Source organism: Anthonomus grandis, chromosome 6 (assembly GCF_022605725.1).
Source record: "Anthonomus grandis grandis chromosome 6, icAntGran1.3, whole genome shotgun sequence".
Lineage (NCBI taxonomy): Eukaryota > Metazoa > Arthropoda > Insecta > Coleoptera > Curculionidae > Anthonomus > Anthonomus grandis.
In genome coordinates, this window is record NC_065551.1 from 21,464,099 (window position 1) to 21,485,576 (window position 21,478).

At 26.2% G+C, this 21,478-nt stretch overlaps 1 protein-coding gene and 1 non-coding gene across 2 annotated transcripts in view; both read right to left on the reverse strand.

Annotated features, from left to right (window-relative positions):
• LOC126737467 (disheveled-associated activator of morphogenesis 1) overlaps positions 1-19,012 on the reverse strand; it is a 52,866-nt gene extending 33,854 nt beyond the window's left edge. The window contains 1 exon segment of the mRNA XM_050442378.1: positions 18,685-19,012. Within this exon segment, the coding sequence (XP_050298335.1) occupies positions 18,685-18,732 (48 nt within the window). The 5' untranslated portion in view covers positions 18,733-19,012.
• Positions 19,013-21,167: 2,155 nt separating this feature from the next.
• Trnaw-cca (transfer RNA tryptophan (anticodon CCA)) lies at positions 21,168-21,239 on the reverse strand. Its single transcript has one exon. It is a non-coding gene; the product is annotated as a tRNA-Trp (tRNA).
• Between the last annotated feature and the right edge of the window lie 239 nt (positions 21,240-21,478).

Consider the following 21,478-nt stretch of genomic DNA (forward strand, 5'->3'; position numbering starts at 1 on the left):
ATACACATCTCGTGAGAGCTCTCACGAGATGTGTGCTATATTAATGTAGATAAGTATAAATACAGGTCAGTTACACCTGAATTATGCAATGCCTAATATAATTTGGTAGTTATCTTTTGGTATATAATACTATCCTAAAAGTATATATTTTAGTATTTTTTCCGCTTCTATAGTCAGAGTGTCGTCAAAATTTAGACCTGTAGTGAGTAAAGGTGTTTTAGATTTGAAAGCAAGGGCTATAGTATCAAATGTAAGAACTATTAAAAATATAGTTTCTATGTGTGCTATTGGAACAGGAATTAGCAACACAAAAGTATCGACCTCAAACTTTCGTATTTCAAATGGCAACCCTAAGTGTGATCTTTTTAAAGGGCATACAATCTTTTATCTTATTAAACCAAAAAAAAAACAAAATCGGTTGATAAAGCGAATAGTTAGCAAAAATGTGTGGTAATAATAAAAGACCTTTTATCAACTTAGACTTTGGTAGGTCAAATATTTGCCTCAAAGATTATTTTACACGATAAACAATTTTCTATCTTACTTTGCTAAAAAAATTGATGCAAGCTGAAGAGATTTAATAGCAAAAATGTATAATACATAAACACTTCATCAAGTCTAAATTTTTTTTTTAATATGCATTTATTATTTGCGATAAAATAACTAACGCTATTTTGAAATTCTTATTTTTTTATTTTACTATTATTTTTTGCGGTAGGTAATACATGGACAAATAATACTGGAGTAACTAGCATTTTTATGCGTTTAAAAACCAGTTGATTATTATAGTAAAAATTGTCATTCTGACGTGGGGAGGCAACAGATTGGCCCGCACGGTCGCCAGACCTAACGCCACTAGATTTTTTCCTTTGGGTGTATTCAAAAGGCAAAGTTTATAAAATCCCACCTAAAAATGTTTATTTAAGGGATTGAATTTCTTGCGAATTTAAAGATATTAGCGGACAAACACTTGCCAATGTTCGTGAGAAATTTCAAAATAGACTTTATTATTATCTCGCGAATAACGGAGTACATTTGAGCACTTAATAAAATACATTCTGTAAAGTAATTAAATTGTTTATTTTTTAAACAGCGTTTCTTACCCCATTACTATTAAGAAGTCTATAAACTTACATTTTTATACACTTTTATGTGGTAGTTGTATGCCCTTTAAAATGATGTATCCCACTATAGGATAGCCATTTGACTTATGAAAGCATGACGTCGATAAAACATTTATTATTACCAGACATTTTAGCTTATTATTTACTGATACGTCAACCGATTAAACTTTTTTGGCACTGTTGAATCGACATTTTAATGCTGCCTATTATGATGTATCACACAATGAGGGTTTCTACTTATTAAATCAAAGTGAGGTTAGCTGGAGGTGAGGACAGGAGGTGGTTAATAGAACTTTGTCAAATATAAAAATTAAACATCCCCCTGTATATCCAAATTGACGTGTTTTTTAAGAGGTTATTATATTAATGTGATGAAATAATTAAAAGTCAAAAAATGTATTTTTCAAATCTATGGTTTTACTTCGTGCCAATTACTTTGATGGATATTTAACCAACGTCAAATATCTTTTTTTCGTCAAATATCGTTGTTTTTTTTAATAAGGCAAAATAAATAATATTTATTTGTGACTCTTTTTTAATTACTATTATCTTAATCTTTGGCTTTTTATATATGTTTTAGATTCTTAATATTTTTTTTTGAAATCTATTAAAAATTCACCAACCATACTTCAGTCTATACTATTATACTTTTATGATATAGAAAAAATCGAAATATTGGCAACCGTTAACCATTGTGCCGAATTTTACAACTCTACTGTATTTAAAGCTTATAATTATTTATACAGGACTTATCGATTTAATTTTCGTAAAACCAACCTGTTTTACCATTTTGTTCTACTAAAAAAAAATAAAGACTCACCCTATATTTAACGTATTTTTTAATTAATATTAAGGCACTTTGCTCTTACAAAAAAATATACGTATAATAAAAAATAATTTATCTATTTTTATCGAACACCCAAAAAGAGGTTTTTAGAGGACAATTTTTGGAATAAAAGCTGAAAAATTAAAGCCATTAACCTTGAGCAGGATTTAACTGAATATCTATGCATGCCAATCTAGAAGTTGTGTATTCGAATCCCATCCATAATCAAACTTTTTATTATTTTAGTTAATTTTTACTTCAGTTTCAATTTTTTTTTATTTAATTTTCACAGTTATTTAGTTCTAACGTGGCAAAAAGGCAGAAAAAAATTATCAATCCAATTAACTTATGCTGTATCAAAATAAGGTAAATAAAGCTGAAAGATTTGTTGCAATATCTTAAATAATTACAAAAGTAAGTTCTGGTGTAGAAAATGAACAAATGCTTAAAAAACAAAGAAATGTCAACCAGTAATTTTGCAAATGACAAAGAAACAGGCAAACATTCTAACAACAGCTCCTAAAAAAAATAATACTCTTAAAGCAAATTTAACCTTTACAAGCAATCTCACTACAATTAATTATTTCCCCAGTTTTCTGTCTCCTTTAAACCTCAAGTATTTAATTTAATTACTATTAAGTGAATAAATACTTCGATCTATCCAGCTGAGAACATGTCCGGAGGCAATAGCCTAAAAAGTAATTACTCTGTCAATATTGATAATGCCCGTTATTTATCCTATGGGCCAGTGGCTATATACAATGTTGTCGCAATGCATATGCACAGTAAAAAAAAAATAAAAGGAAAAGGAGTTTCAAGGATTAAATTTGATTTGCACCCTCTAAGATATATATTATTCATTTAATTAGAGAAAAGAGTTTTAACATCTTTTTTCTCAAAATTAACAAAAAAATATTTCGTTTGTAAATAACCTATTTATACTCCTTGATATCTTTATAAAAAAAAAAACATCCTAACCACCTCACTTTTATCTTTAAATATATACTGATAGCAACTTAAATATACAAGATATATCAATAAAAAATTAGCAATTTTACAACTGAAGACACATCTACAACACACAGTTTTTGCTTCCTCTACTCATATTTTCTTAATTATTTTTTTTACAAATCCAGTTTATCTTTCACGTCTTTTTTAAGTTTACTAAAATATTTGCCCCCATATAGATGCGTACCTCAAATTAATGTTTAGTTATAATTTATCTGTATATAGTAGAAGAGATAATTATCTTAAATGTAAAAGTAATTTATTATTGTGGAGTATTAGACCACTCTTATCAAGTAGGTTATACACATACTAAATTAAATTTAATGAAAATAAGACAATGATGGATATGCCAGTTTAGCCAAAGATAGCGTCATCTGACATATTTAGAAGGTTAAATAGATATATGTTTCACTTACAAACACTTTTTTTATTGAACCTCTTGTTCTCGTATGGATTAATTCATGATTCATAAAGAATATATTTTTTAAATAACGATAATTTTAAGAGGTTAAAAATAAACTAAAATTCAATTTAGGAACGTTGAAAAATTTATCAAAATGCTGCAGGATGAAGAAATGAGAAATGATATTACAAGAAGAAAATTAAAAAAAAATTATAAAATATTTAGAGATAGATGAAAAGGAAACAATTTACAATTTATAACTCTTTTAGCAGCACTTTCCTTTTTAAACTTAGAAAAGGGAAAAAACAAAAATGCTAATATTTACCAATTTTTCAATTATATAAACGCCCTTGTAGGCCTAATAATCTTATTTCTTATTATTAAAATGATTTGTTTTGTTTGCATAGACTTCAACTGACTAAGAGCGATAGTAAAAATTATTGCAAGACCAACATTTTACCCGCTTTTTACTCTAAAAATTCATCTCAGACGTAAGCATCATAAACGATAATTTTTTGTATATAATAATTTTACGAAGATGAAATAAAGTAATAATTTAAGGCATTTAGGTCATAGTCGAAATATGAAATATAATATGAGTAAAGTATAAGAAAATTCACTTTTTACTGTTTTTTCGGTAAAAAAAACCCAGACCCAAAAACCTTTGGAGGTCATAATAACAAAACAAAACTAAAAATTCCTATAATAAATCCTCTAAGTCACGGTTTCTTACAAGCTTTTACTTTTATTTTGTTGTTTGTTTGCTCTATTAGAGAAAAAATAAATTATATGTTTCTATCCAATTAGAATAAAATGAAAATTTTTGTATATAGGAACAATATTCACGTCAAAAAATTATAATACAAGACAACTCTCACGAGATGTGTATATGATATGAACTAGAAATGCTTAATTCACCTTTTAACATACTTAAAAACTCATCTCAAACTCAAGAGTCTCGAACAAATGTAATAAAATAATGTAAATTATTTATAAGATATTTTTTTTTAAATTTTTACAAAACTTTATTATTCACCCAAAAACAGTTTACAAAAATCTGATAGCAGAGCTTACATATTTTAAATAAAACATAAGTACATCTGAAAAATACTTAATCCTTAATAAGTTAAATATACTTAGTAAATCGGATTAAATATTTAGATGTATCGCTTAAATTACTTATTTATTTCTCAGTAAAAGTTGCAGTTTTTTACACATTTTCTTATAGTTTTGCAATGACATAGTGGTTTTTGGAGTTTTGCTATAGATACTATTGGAAGTATGTAATCGAATATTTTGGCATTAATTAGTCCTCACTAATAAAATTTTTTTAACAAGTTCTTATTTCGTAAATCATATGGCAGTCTCTATTTGGTAGTAGTTCTTCTTCAAAATTGATATTTATATTATGTACCTGTAAACACTTCACAAACTTAATTTAGTCATAAATTGTTAGATATTCTATACTCAATATCAGTTATTTTATAAAAAATTTGACTTGCAGTATCCAATTTGGAACCTTACCCCAACATGCTATAGGACATCTCAAATGGGGTTTAATGAAACTATTATACAATAATTTGTTTATTATGTTACTTAATATGACAAAAAAAAATGAAACCATGAAAACATCTTTTTAGAACCCCAAGCATAGGATATATTTTATTACTAATTTTTGTACATGATTATTTTAACTTAGATTATTGATCGTTGAACCAGCGTATTTATAATCACTTATTTAAGCTTATTTCGTTCATTATCATTTATCATTTTGACATATTTTTATTACTTCTGACCATAAGCAGTTTTTTTACTGTTTATATTAAGCTCATTATTACAAAGCCATTTATAGTAGAGTGCTAAATCACAGTTGATCCCTTTTTAAAATTTTTTTTGCCTTTGACTAAAAATTCTACTACTGTGTCATCAGCAAATACGAAGTAACTAGCTTTTAAGCCAGCATACTTCAGGCGCTACACACAATGTAAATAGAGCAAAGGACTAAGTACTGATTTCTGTGCCACACTCACATTCAAATCCTCTACGTCGCTATTTTGTCCATTAATAGAATTCCCATTTTACTAGTTTTATTTAATAATAGTTCTATATCGACAGAATCGAAGGCCTTTCGGAAGGTCCTTCAATATAGCCACTGTTAATCTTTCTCTAGAAATAATGTTATTGCTTGTCTCGTGTTTTAATTATGCTTTCTACTATTTTAGAGAATGAACTCAGAAGTGAGATAGGCCTATAATTACTAAGGTCTTCTTATTTGCCACTTTTATATACTAGGATAATAATTATCGTCTATTGAAAAATTCCTGTTTCCAATATATTGGTAATGATAATTACTATAATAGTTGCTGCCTATAAAATTTAAAAGTTTATTTTGATCCTTGGTGATAATTTTGTGCACACCTGATAAGCTGTTTTATTTTAAATCGGCAATTTCTGTTTATAAGTTTATTCGTATCTGTCGGTTGCAAGAAATTAATGTTTAATGTTTCTTCCTTTCTAAACTTTGTATGTTGTGGCTTTATTAATCTTCATGGCGGGTTTTTCTTCCTACAGAAGTACTTATTTAATTCATTTGTATTTTATTGTTTACTCTGCATTTTTTTGCAGTCTCCACTTGCTTCCTTAAGTTTGTTTTCAGCATATTTTTATTGCATATTTTTATTACTTTATTCTTTATAGTTTTTAATTTTTTTAAGTGTTTATTTGGTTTATCTTTTCCATGTAATATACAAATCATCATCACCCAAGTTTTTTGTGTCCTTAAAAATTCTGGCGTAATCCATTTATTCCCAGAATAAATTTTGTAAGTATGTTTTTAAGCATATAGTTTTAGAGCTCAAAATAATCTCAGCAATTTATTTGAAAGTGACTGACTTATCCCTCGCGTCTATTTTTTTTTGAATCATTTGTATCCGTCTATATTCATTTAGTTTTTTTTAATTTTTTACTTTTGTACTTACTTTTATTTTCATAATTTTGTGATCAGAATCATATGTTCATCCAATTTTATTAAGCACTGTATATTTTTATTACCAATCAGATGAACCTATATTGTTTTACTTAGTGCTATTCACGTAGCATGTACCTTATTTATTTTTGATTTGAAAATCATTCACGAATATAATATTTTCATAGTCATTAACTATAGGCAAATGTAGAACTAAGTTTATATTGATATTATTGAAGATCACACATGGATTTTTCTCCTTTTTCATCATTTTGTCTATTTCTTTGAGGAATGTAGAACTTATCAACTCGGTAGTCTGTATATAGAGCTTTCGAATAACAAAACTGAATAAATTTACTTTTTATGATAATTGAGTTAGCGACGGATTTTAACTGACCTTTTTAACTTACACTTTATATTAATTATCCGGTGCGAACAAAACCGAATTAGTCTAGGAAATTTAGTAATTTGTAGGTAATAATAAAAAATTACACCCGTATTTGGTAACTTAAGAAAAAAAAATTCATGTTTTTATATAAAAATTTTTAAATATTTATTTGTTCTTGTTTTTATTTTTTTGTTTTTTGGAGATCAAAATTTTGGTTTTTATCTACTCAAAAGATGTCGTTATCGAAATCTTTTTAATATTGCATGTAGGTACCTATAGGTAAATAAAAAAATATTATATATTAAAATATATTATATATTAAAATATTAAAAGTTTTTTGTTTTTATTTTCTTTTATTTTTTCTTGTCTTTTTTTAAAGGAAAACAAAGCTCTTTTCCTTGTTTAAAACAAGGTTTTCTTGCTGGCAAAAAAAATTTTGTGCGAAACGAAATAAATCTAAATTGATAATTATAATAAAAACTAATAAATCCATTTCTGGTTTTGTTATATTTCGAGCAATATTAATTTTTCAAGATATAGTTAAGAAAAATGTATTATTAATAACGTCTCCAAAAGTATATTCCAGCAAAAAAAAAAAGAAAATGACAGTACTTTTGGCGTTAATAAAAATTCGGGTTTTTCTGAAAATTTATTCTGTTTTGCTCGAAAGTTCCTCATTATAGGGTATATAGTGCATTTAGGTGTTTTAAGAATTATTGCTAGATTATTGCAGTCTTTTAATAGGTTATAGTGAATATATCTTTAATTATTATTATTATTCTTTACATAAATACTAGTGCCCTGCTCCTCTCGTATCTCCACAGTTGTGTACAGCGCAATTTTTCATGCATTTTCAAACAATTTTTAATGTTTTTGATAGTTCCATGTTTCAGTTAATATCAATGTTTTTATATGCCTGTTGAACCATTAATTTATTTAATTAATTGCCTTTTATTATTTCTCAAGATCCTTAAAGAATTTGGTTCTTAAAGAAGGATCAGTTTCATTATGCCATAAGTAAATTTAGCCAAAAAGCGCTTATTAGATTCTGATTTTTAATCTTTTTTTCTAAATAATACCTGATTATAGTTTGTTAAATCCTCATTAAAATTTATATTAATTTTGCCACTTTACGGGATTTTTGCGCTTCTCCATCTATTCCTGTGCATTTAGCCTAGATCCAGTGAATCAATCAAAAGCTCATTTTTATCCTTAACCTTCCTCATGTCACCCAGGACGTCTTTAATTTGGATTTTGTACCCATCAAATGCATCCGATATAAACTGCATATATAATATAATATCTTGCATCCCTGCTTGTATTATTTCCCTAAGAGAATCCAGATATTCCTTAGAAAGGATCTAACTAGGTTTAACAATTCGTTTTCGTTAATTTCACACTATTTCTCACGTCTATCCTCCTCTTTTTGCACACGTTTTGATACTTAATATTTTATTTTCATTATTGACTATGACCATTTTTGCCGGCCATGCCCAACTTAGATAGTAACTTTACCCACAAGCGACACATTCCACTTTTTCCTTGAAATGTTCACAAAATTTTTCATTAACAAAATTGAAACTATCAAGTTTGGAACCTTGCGACACCATAACCTCAAAAACTTAGTTAAATAGTTTACAGAACGTATAAAAACCATAAAAACCAGTGGAGAAAAAATAAACAAATTTTCTTTATTTTCCATAAAACCTACCTTAGACCAAAGAATAATAGTATAACAATAAAATTTCTCATCTATAATCTAAAAAAAAAATCTGTTTTTTTTTCGGGAAAATGAGAAAATCAGAGGAAAGGAGATAAATAAATTTGCTATAACATAAATATAATTTCTAAATTCAAAGATTTTTTTTGAAGTAATTTTTCATCGAAAGGAATAAAAAAATCCACTAACTATCTCTTCATATAATGTATTTTTAGTGTCTTGAAAAACAATTGAAAAAAAAAGAAAAGATTAGGGGTATATGTGGGTAGAAATAAGGGTTAAATCATATTAGAAGAAAATGGAAATAGAGAATACTAACCAGGAGATATAAATTCATTTTTCAATAGATTTAGAGAATTGAGGCAGAAAAAAAAATTAATATAAAAACAATAACAAAATATATTATTGATTTAATTACGAGCGTTAGTGACCTCTTGATCATTAATCTAAACCCACGAGAGTGTGTCAATGACAATAAAACCAACCGTAAACTTTGATTTCGCTATTCAACAAAAACCCTCTGTAAATCGCTTGGTATTTAAGAGACACCAAATGCCACACAAACTACATCGCGTTTCATTACCTACGATAGCCTTAGGGTTCTGGTATAATAATATTGAAGACCTTCTAAAAACCCACTTTGGTACCAGCTGTAATCCGTTAGAAGCTCAACTGATATAACAATATAATACGTAAAATGTAAATGTAGAACACGAAAGATGTAAAGGATTTGTCGTAATTGAAGATAGGCGTTAAAGATGTAACTTATATTAATGTTTACAGATGTACATTACACGAGTAAAATAAGGAAGCAAATTAAAATCCCATTTGATGCGCCCAGCCAAGTGAATCCGACAATCTGCTAGTAACAATTACGAAGCCCACCTATTTAATCTCTTCGGATTAAGATTTTCAGAGCATCAAGAAAATAATAGCAAACGGCGTATTTTCTAAACTTCAATTTTTTTTTACATTGTAACATGGGGTATCATCAGCATCGCCGCAAACCACGTAGCGGTAACAAGTTAATAGCAATCACGTCACTTTGTTTAACACTACACGTGACTGTTCTATAGTGGCGATGGTAATTATGCAGCTATGCAGGTGGATGATGAGCAAAAATGTCATAGGTATTTACTGTTTGTGGGTTTTTTATAGCGGATCTAGTTATTATTAACTCTTTCCAGGGAAAAGATAAAATTTTAAAGGTTCTAAAGAAAATTTCAAAAATATGTTGTTAAGAACACTTCAATGACTATCTCAAGAACAGCACTTAATCATTAAAAAAGCATATATATATAGTATATTGCTAAGAAAGAGATAAGTGTTAATTTTATGTATTGTTGCAGCATTTTTCTTGACTATGGTCTTAATCACTTCATCAATTATTACAATAATTTGCTACTACTCAATGAAGGACTAACAAATTCATTATTTGTGTGGTCCTGATGTAATGCCTGTTGAAATAACCCAATTTGGCTATTTTTTATTGCTTATCTATGTTTGTATAAAATAAAGTGTTAATGATATTTTTTTTAATTAATGGTAATTTTTTTTAATTGTCGAAACTCTTATTTTTTTTTTAAATTATATATTGTATGTCTTTAAATTGTGGAATTTAAGATCCGTTGATTAAGAAATTATTATCTTAACGTGACTTGAATTTGGTTTTTTTCTTAAGTACTTTCAGAAACTTCTTGTAGTGATTTTTTATTACAATAAAAGGATTGAAATAGATTACTTACCTTTGTTTTTATCTTTAGCTTTGCTAGCATTAGCAACTTTTTTGCCTTAAGAAAAAATCAAAAAGACAATTTATATAAGCGGTTATATTAAAATAATACAACGATTAAAAAATCGACGTATCGTGGCCATATAGGTTATGCATAATTAAGCCATTTTAAATTTTAAAGTGAATTTAAAAAACTGTTTCTTATAAAAGTACTATATTTGTTTTCGTATTGCGTTAAGCCTCAACATTCTACAATTTTTCATGTTTCTATCTTATCCTACTTTGCCAAAACTCTCAAAAATGACGTTACTTATCTTTAAAATTACCGAACTAGTTAAATGTTTCTTTATTGTTTGCATTTCTTCTACATATTTCTTTTTTATATATCCTTAGAACTATTTTTTAATTATATTTTTTATATATATATTATAATTATTTCAAATGATAAACCTAATTTTAATACAATAAATAAAGATATTTTTAATGTTTGAATTTTTTACATGATATTGTTAGATAAATCATATCGTTAAATATTCTTAAAATCTTTCTATGTGCATGCACCTTTTTTTTGTAAATATGATTGTTTCAGATGATAAGCCAAATTTTAATAGCGCTTTTTTAGGATTATTCAATCAAATAAATAATTATATCAGAATAATTTATTTTTTTATTTTTTTTAGAATTAACCACAGCTCCGAATGTTTGCTTTTTATTAAACACAATAAACAAAAAAAAATTAATTTTATTTATAGAATAAAGTAAGTTAGATTAGAAGTAGTAGAGCCTGGAATCCCGATAATCCCTGACGATCTAATTTAAGTCTCATTATCTTTTAATGAATTAGAAAAAAAAGGCGTTTGTAGCAAAAGTCTTTGTAAAAACAAAACATTCATTTCTCATTTCTCATTTGTCACGATTCGCAGAAACTAATTTTCCTGATTAGTTCCCATTAAAACCTTACTGATTCATTTCAAAAACATTCCCATTCGACAAAACTTTAAGGTCAATATCAAAGATAAGAAACCAATTCGATCATTTCCTACTTTTAACACCTTTTACCCTTTCGGCTAAGTAACACGTGAGCGAATAAAAAATTAAGTAATTAAACCATGATATGCACCGTTATCACGTGTCTCACCGTTTATTACACCCATTTTATAGAAATGTTCCTTGCGGCAAGGAAACTGCATATTATGAACCTGATGTCTGAGTTATCTCCACCATTTCAACGGTTTGATAGATATACGGTTTTACGTTGTTATAACTGTATTAAAATCAATATGTGTGTGTGTAAGTACAAGTTAGATTTATAATGGATTCGTGGATTTAAAACAAGACTGTCCTACTTAAATATTATTAAAATTTTTCATTATTTTAAACTAATTTATTTCAGCAAAAAAAAAACCAATAAGCAATTTGTTTACTTATAATTTTCTAAATACATATACACGAACAATTATGAAAAGTAAGTGCTCAATAAAACCATTTTAAAGCACCAATAAAGCGCTAATCTAATAGATTCTGTAAGATTAATTAGTAGCAATTAAACCGAATTGACTAAACATAATAAGCTAATATGGCTCGTGATATATTATACAATAATTAACGGTCTGTAGATTAATGTGTCAATGCCAATTTTATACTTGTCGAATTTTAAATGAATTTTAATAAAAAAGTGAATTTTATTTATAAAATAGTTGTGTGGGATTTCACATCAAACGAACCAAAACATTACACCGATGATGCATTAGCACGACATGAACAGGTGTAATTGTTTCACAACTTTCCCCCATTTTAAGTGATTTTTCGTGTTATCACATTTAAGGTATTGGGAAATTTATTTGATCCCTATATAACGTAATAAGAAAACTCACAAATATTGGTTTTTGAATATCAAACTATTTTATTTATGTTTTCCTTAGCTTTGTTATATTTGATTATATTTTTACGAAATTGTATAAATATAAACCTATATTAGCAATATTATATTATATTATAAGAATTGATAATTTAAAGACACTAAAGTTTTGTATAAGAGAGCCTTGTCATATTAATTTGAAAAATAATAAATAACATATTTTTTTTAAATTGAATTGAATTTTATTTTTAATTGCATTTATTTACAAAATTTAGCCCTTTAGTCAAATTAAAAAAAAACAAATTGAAAACTTGAATTAACTTCAAAGTATTATAAAAACTGATGTATCTACTTAAGTTATGCATAACTGATTTTAATATAATTAATCAGAATTTGTTTTTCTAATAATTTATTTATATCCTAAATGAATTCAAAATTAATATCTCCGATCCCTTGTGATATTTAAGAGAGGATAAGTTATTTATTTAATAATTTTTTTACTGCTTTATAACGTACTATATTATATATAACTATTTTATATTGACTTGCTTTGATTATATATTTTTATCCCGGACTTTATTACTATAAATAATAATAATCATAAAGCTTTAAATTTATCTACATTTGTTTTTTCATCTAAGCCTTAAATCAACTCTAGTCTTAAATAATAAAAACATTAATATTAAGACTTAAATATAGAATATAAATATTTCGAAATAACAAAAATTACGAAAACAAAAATATAAAGAGTTACATAAGGTTAAGAATAATAGAAAAGGAAGCAGGTGAAATTCCTTATAATTACGACGAGCAAAATGGAGAAAAAACAATAGAAAATAAAAAAAAGTAACAAATTTAAGTGATTACCTTAATTTTGCATTAAATCTCCTAATGAATACAGCAAGCGTGTTAAAAAAAAGCAAAAACAATAAATTGTGTATTTACGCAAAAAATACAATGATTAATTAAAACAGTGACAAAGTTATCATACCATTTAAATTATGCATTAAAAATAATAACTGAAATGCGTTTTCTGACAAAACTTAAATATGAGGGAAAATTAAAGAATATAAAGAAATTATTTAGATAATGTTTTTAAAAATATTTTTGACCTAATTACTTTTCTCTTTACATATTGGTCCATAAACGCAGTAAATTATTATTTCCCTTTCACACAAATAATCCCGCGGGTATTCAAATAATGTTATTAACATTAAAAGTTGTATGTCCCTGATTTTAATGATATCATTAGATGTATTTTATTCACCAAGATTCCGCTAATTATTAATAGATGTAGTATGAGAGGCTAAGTCTTACCTTTAGCCATGATATTCATATAAACAGTTAGCGCTTAATGTCTGCCCATCGATTACATTATATTGCTATTTAAGAAAACTTTAACTCGAATGCTTATGACCGCCATTGGGATATTTATTTTATATTTGATGGCGTCAGTTTAGTTACTTTGTTATGATTTAATGAAGGATATGGCAATGTAATGGTAATGTGGGTTTAAAAACGTTTTGTTGCCTTGGTTATCGCAGTATTATCCAGTGGCAGCTGTTCTTTTAATTTATAAGGGGGTAAAACACACAGAAGAATCGTAAAAGGTAAATTTTAGATAAATTATGTCTTAATGGGACACTTTAACCTAAAATTTATTAACTAAAAATTATCAAAATAAATTTCTAGGTTATATTAAAGAAAAAACCAAAAAAACGGTATTATTTTAATGATATGACCAATATTAGTCAAATGATGTAGGTTAGTTTAAATAGACGCGAGGTTGTATTAAAACACGTGTTCTAACTACCGGTGAAGAATTTTAATGTTTGTAATATAACAAATAACCGTTAATGAGACTTAATTTGAACTGAATATTAATTAAATTTGTTACACTTTAGGCTTGAATTTGTTTATCAGGTTAATAAGATATCGTGTTTTTCGACGATCACTCATTAATCAATTTTTTTGATTTATTATGTCCTTATCATTTTTATGATTAAAGGAATTAGAACAGAAGAAGAGCAAAAAACTACGATAAAATAGAACTTAAAAATAAGCATCTTTTAGGGAGTTTTTTGAATAACAAACTTTATAAGGAAATATTTACAAGTATGGTTCATATCAAAAATAAATTTTTCATAAATTGCTCTTTTTAGAAGTTACCAATGATTGTAAATAATTAACGATGTGGTTCAAGCAGATCTTATTATATTTACGCAATAAACTAAATGAAAGATTTAATTGATTATTATAATCAACGTCTTGACCAATATGTCCTTACCCTCAAGATTATAAAAATAATTTTTGTAAAATTTTACATGTAGACAAATTATAGAAAAAACAGGTAACATTTATCCCCTGTCAAATTTATTATGGATTTTTAGATATTAGAATAAATTTATAATAAATAAACTAATAAAAATTAATTCTGATTAACAACAAACACATGGTTTTTAGATTTTGTTACAAACCCACAATTTTTAAATTTCTTAAGATTCACTTCTTAAATACTTTGTAGGATTCCTGCAGTTATATTCCTACAGCCACATATTAGCCTAAACACCTTATATTTAGTTTTTATTTGATAATTGTAAAAAATATTTGCTATTTTGTTTGCAGTTTGTTAGTTTTATTAGTATATTATGTGCATCAACTTACGTACTTAAATTATGTTTTTTATCTTTAAATTGCCAACAATTTCATTTGCGTTAAACTGACCTGTAATATTTATTTTTAATTCATTTTAAAATAGTGTAGAATCGTAACCATTTAAGTTATGCTAAATTTAGCCTTTTATATATTATTATTTTTTAGCTTTAGACTTTAAAAAATTATTTGTCTATTTATTTTTAATTTTAATTTAATGTACATTTTACAAATTTGGAATATCACCTAAACATTTTTAAAACCAAATAATAATTTATAGGAGTAGTAGTTTGCTGATAAGTATGACTGTGATTTATAGTTTAGGGTTTGTTTTATTATTTAATAATTTAACAAACTTTTTTTTCCTTTTTACATTTATTCTGTAAATCATAAGATAATATACAAAATTGTATTACTAATATGCAATTTGAGATATAAAGTAACACCTAGACATTTCAATATGCAAGTAGGCCAAATGGTGTACAGCCAACAACCTTCCATAAATCATGCTTGGCTTTATTCTTAAATTATACGCGTACTTACTTTTTACTATTAAAGTATTTATATATAAATATATGTATTGCACAAATAGCCGTTTAATTTAAAATGTACAAAAAAGGTTTGGGTGTCGAAATTTCCAACGGTAAATTGTTTACAATATTTACAATCAATTGTCTGAGGTGCTAGGTTAATGCATAAGTCACGAAGACTGACATTTATTTTATAATATTAAGATTTTTATTTGTATTAAATATTAATAATTTAAGTAAAGAATAAAATGAAAATGTTCGTATCTCGCTAAAGTCATGGGGATATAAGTCCGGTATCCGCGGAGACCGCTAAAGTACTCCAAAGATACAATCGACAAGTTGAAAGCCCATTAAGTTTCATACTCGCGTATTTCATGTTGACAAAATCGCGAAAATGGTTTTTTTCCTTATTATTTATCTTACAATATCAAAATTATTATTCAGCCGTGTAATGTGAGAATTTTTTTGCGAAATTGCCAATCTGGACGGCGGTATCGCGAGAATAGGTGGAGCATGAAGACGGGTATTTGTAAACGGTCAGATAAAACGGGGTGAAATTATTATTATGGCTGTCATGCCTTGTTTTTTAATTTTTTTTATTTGATTTTACGCAATGTTGAATAAAATATTGGCTTGGCTACTTTCGTTTTGGTTTTTGTCATATTATTTTAAAACATACACGATACGTTAAGGAATTTTAAGAAACCTGTTTATAATAATATAATTTCACGTAAATCAAGAAAATGCATTTATTGTGAAAATAAGTGCGTAATAGTACCCCTATATATCTAACCTCGTTCTTATCTCCAATAGGTTATAGAATTCGTAACAACCTACATAGTTTTTTAATTATAGGAATATGCAATGCAAATTTTCTAAAAAAAAACTACTAACGCAACAAATAAAATGGTTTCACACGAATAAATTAAAATTGGTTACCCTATACCTTTACATTAAATTTCATCATCTATGTTCTAGTTTTATCATAACATAGCTTACCCAGTCGCAGCACCTCATTATTGATACACAATGAGAAATTTAATTCGAAGTGCAATAATTACCGGTTAATTATTAGAAAATCCAACAAACATAATATTTATTTACGCTTCACTTCCACATTTAACTTCTTGTTTTACCACTGAAATAGAACAATCTATTGACGATCTATTCTTCCGATTTTTATACTTCCGGATGTTTTTTGGTCTTTCACAAACGAAAGTTATTAATTTTTAATTTTATTAGCACCTACCTCGCAATTGTTTAAAATATTCTATGTGCAATTTAAAAATGCTTATTAATGATGCACCTTGTTTGTACTAAACTAACCTGCCATTAACGTTTGACGTGGTGTTAGATAAGGAATTTAAATATTTGATTTAGTACTGACAAGTGAATATTTACGATTTTCTTAAATAAAAAACATACTAGGTATTTTAAAAAAAGTAAGTTGCCTAAATAAAGGATTAACATAAACCTAAAAATGTAAATTAATTTTTTTTTTACTCCGACATGACTTTTATTAAAATGTATTTAATACACTATTAAATTTCTCTATTTATTCCTTATAATTTAAAATTGTAATGCAAATTTAATTTACTCTTATAAAAATATAAATCAATCCTTTTTATTAAACTTCTATTTCATTTATTAAAATAAAGTTAATTAGCACTTGCTAAAAAAGAAATCTTGTTAAAAAAATACATTAATCCTGAAAATCAGGTAAATGAGTTTATGTTATTAAACTTGCTAATGTGGCTTTGAGGTAGAATTACCAATTTATTTTAAAACTTGTATGACTTCTTTGTGGTTCGAGCTTGGTGAGAAAGTATATCAGAATTTTAAGGGACTTTTTTAAATAGTTTGGTATATTATATGGTTATTAGTTTTGTTTTTAAATGGAATTAAGAATATATTAAATAACCATTACCATAATCATAATACTAAAAAAGAAATTAAATAAATTTGCTTATATACTTTCAATACTTTAAAACGTTTAAGCTACGTCGTTGAATAAGAATATTTTATTCGGAATTTTTTCTTAATAATTTTGTGAAATATATATAAATATTTACATTTTTTTACTTAATAAATTCTGTTTTTTTATTTATTTATTAGTAAGTTTATAATCTTAAAACGCTTCATATTCTTCATACGAATATTTATTAAATATATTTCCATACCTAGAGTTAAATAGAAATTCTTTGGACAGAGCATTTTTATTATTTCTTTTGGACTTGTTCTTTTAGATATATATTTAAATTCCAAAATCTACTTGATTTTCTCTTATCGATAAAGTAAAAACTACTAACATAAAATTTAAAAAGCATCAAGATAGAATAAAAAATATAAATCGAATATGTTTTTATAAACAATAGTTTATATTTAATAAACAAAGGTCTTTAATTTTTTCCCTTATGCATATATTAAATGGCTAGTATATACATTTCATTAATAGCAAAATTTGTAATTTTTATATGCAAAATAGTATGCTGGTAAGCTTTTAAAAAACTTCTTACAAAATATAGTAGATAATTTAATAAGTTATGAAATAATAAGTAGCCAGGTTTTTTAAATTATTATTGTTTCCTTGTTATATATTAACGAACGGCTTTTACACTTTGTATCGCGATCATCGATCATTGCAAACATGAAATTTAGGACAAAGTTTTTTGACAAAACTTGAAATACCACTCAAAGATTCTCATAACAAATGTTAACCTTGTTTTTCTAAACTATTACCTAATGCATAACTTAAATGGCTCTAGTACAAATTTTTTAATTGCAAAATTTGTGAGAATGTCTTTGATAATTAAAGTGCGGTTTCTAGAAAAGCCGAATTGGGTTATATTTATAATTTTAGATACAATTTAAATGTAAAAATTTAAAAATAATTTTTTTTTGTTTTTTTTTTTGGGAGGAAATTCACTTAAAAATTCGTTACTCTGATATCGGAGTATTATTTTTAGTAAAATTACATACACTTAAAAGCCATTGCTCAAAATTTTCGGTGCGATCTATAGAAAAGTTGCAAAACTAGACCTTTAATAATATTATCTTGTGTATATATAATTAATAATATAAAAAAATAAAACGGCATATTATTAAGCTCAAAAATTCGCAACTTTGTCCCAATTTATCTTTTTATCTCTTATAGATTTCGAGATCCCTATGTTAAAAATCAAATTTGTCGAACTTTTCTTATTCTACTTTCGAACTTTGTCGAATTTGTGTTTATGTAATATGTAACGAAAAATGTTTAAAAAAATATCTAAAAAGTTGAAAGATAAAGAAAGATGAAAAAATTTAACATGAGAAAAAATAATAAATTGAAATTTTACATTTTTAGTAGTTTTTCTTTTAAAAAGAATACTGTATATGGAAGCTTAAGTTTTTTAAATTTACCTTATAAAACGTTTTTGGTTTTAAAGAGTCCAATTTTAATAAACCTATAATTATTGAAAATAAATTATTAACATACCGAGTGTATCTTATCCATAATCTCACTAATTTGTTCTTTGCTACACATGTTGATTCTCAATACTACACTAAATACCAAAAAAGTCAATGCAACAGTGCAAAAATCCAAACTTCATCTCTGTTCAAAGCCGCACAAATTACTATATCATTCGTACAAATTACTACGAAAAAATTCCCGAAATAAGAAGAAGAAAAACGCAAAAATTTCGCGCCAAATATCTTAAGTATGCAGCCGTAGTACCGTGGTCGCGTAGTACCGAAGTCAACAACTGACTAGCGTGCAGGTGATTTTCGTATTGGTACGACCACGAGCCATACCTTCTCTTTCTCTGCCTTTTGTTATAGTAGTCATTTTACCTGGTCTTTGGTTTGCGACAGGTGGAAGAAGTATGCGGAAAAAGTGGTCTGAATACTCTTTAGGGTTCAATGGGTGTTAAATGGCTCCGATATGGAGCAGGTGTGACGACATGATTGACAATTTAGAAAAAGAAAATGTATCGTCATGTTCCTTATTTTGGTTTCAATCGGCCTAGTAATAGGTATATGTGTTTTCTTCTTTAACATTTAATTTACTTAAAATATGGGAGTTTTTCATATTAAAATATTACTTTTCTTGTTTGTGATTAAATCCATCTTATATGGTTACAATAATAGAAATCCTATTTTATCCGACCATGTTTTGTACTACACAAAATACACTCATAAATTTTTTGTCACTAAAAGTCCTTTTATAAATGTATGTCAAAGAGCTCTTGGTAATTTTCGAAAGAAATTGCTAAAATAAAGAACTTGAATTTTTATATTGGAAAATTGCAAAACTCACCAAAACACTTAACAACATAAAAAACAATGTCTCTATTTAAATTTTTTATAAGTTTAATAAAACACAATATTTGATTTTCAAACAAACATACAAGTCAATCAAAATAAACAAATATAATTATAAAAAAAATAAAAAGTTGTCTACCTCTAATTTCTCCAAACATGAAAAATGGCTTGTAAATTTGACAATTATACGTGTAGCACAGATGTGTTCAAATTTCCTTGGGTTTCGATGATAAATTTAATTTACCTTATACCTAAAGAAATGATTATTGATGTAGAATAAATTGTATCCAAAAAATTAGACTCCGAAGAATAAACCCTTAAACGAAATTATAATATCAATATCATTACTAATTTTCCCAATGCTTCTAAAATTTAAAAATCAAATGACACATACTTTACTAAATCTATTAAAATAACAAAATAATTTTTAAAAAACCACCCTAACTTATTAGTAACAACTGCTGAAAAAAGTAATACAATTACTTTAACAAAAATTACTTATCAAAAGCAAATACCTTCTAAGTGACACAACTACTTATAGAAAATTATTAAGCAAAACCACAAAAAATATACAAAATAAATATAATGAGCTAGTACGGTACTCAAAAAAAGCCAATAAATGATACAGTGGCGAAGCAACTAAAATGCAAAAATAGGGTGCTTCCCTTAGACATCAATAAAGATTTCTGAGTTTTTAAATAATGTTTTTGAAAGAGACATCTGTGGATATGGTATCCCTATTAAGAAATATTTCTATTGATCTAACGTGAGATATTATCATTAAATGATGGCCAATAATTTCACTTAATACCACACTCTACTTAAGTGACTTGGAACATATTTGATTTTTTTAAATGAAAGTAGTTATATTAAATTCAATGGACTCAATTTCGACTCAAAATGGGTAATTATATGTCACCGATTTTCTCAGATGTCAGAATTACAAAAAAAATCTGAATAATCTTTTTCTGTGCCATTCTTTATACTAAAAAAAACTATTAATTTTAATATTAAAATACTAAAGAGCAAAACTAACCAATACGTATCAAAAATATATCTATAATAATCAATACATTTTACCTAAATACATACAAAAAAAATTATTTCAGTTTTATTCTAAGATACTTTAAACTCGCCAGTACTTTAAAGAAAGCCATAATGAAAACTATAAAAAAATTTAACTTTTAATTTCTTTTTGACATACATATACTCATGAGATTTATTTAATAATTTAAAAAAAATATTTATTTTTTCTTATGCAATTTATATAAATTAATGTACGAACAATCAACGTGATAGAATTATTGGCCTTAAAAAGAAAAAAATTTAATTTTTAATTTTTTTTTGTATTCTAATTTTTTGGATTGCCATGTAAGGCAAAACAATATTGTTTTTTTTAATACTTTAATAAATATATCCTCACGTTATTTATTTACTAATTTTTTGTTATACAGTTCAGCTAATATTAAGCCCGTATATTTATTATTAATATATATTACTTTTAATATTATATTATATTGCTCTTATATCTCATATAAGAACCCATTAACCATCATTAGCCACCACGGATATTATGTCTGGCAAGAAAAAATATAGAAAATATATATTTATATCATTTATTTTCGAGAAAATCTTAAAAAACAGGAAAAAAAAAACTGACCCCGACGTGATTTGAACACGCAACCTTCTGATCTGGAGTCAGACGCGCTACCGTTGCGCCACGGAGTCATATTACTTAAACACTCGATTACGGTTTCATCGAGTTTTAGACAGTATTTCTTATTCTATTTTTCAATATAAAAATATTTAAAAAAAATTGAGTCACAATTTAAATTTTAAAATTACAACAATATAAATTTTGACAATTTTATGAACCGCTATTATCTGGAAGCAGTTTTATTTGCCTGACAACATTGAGAATAAAATACATTTTTTTATTAATAATATAATGCAACTCTAAGACACGC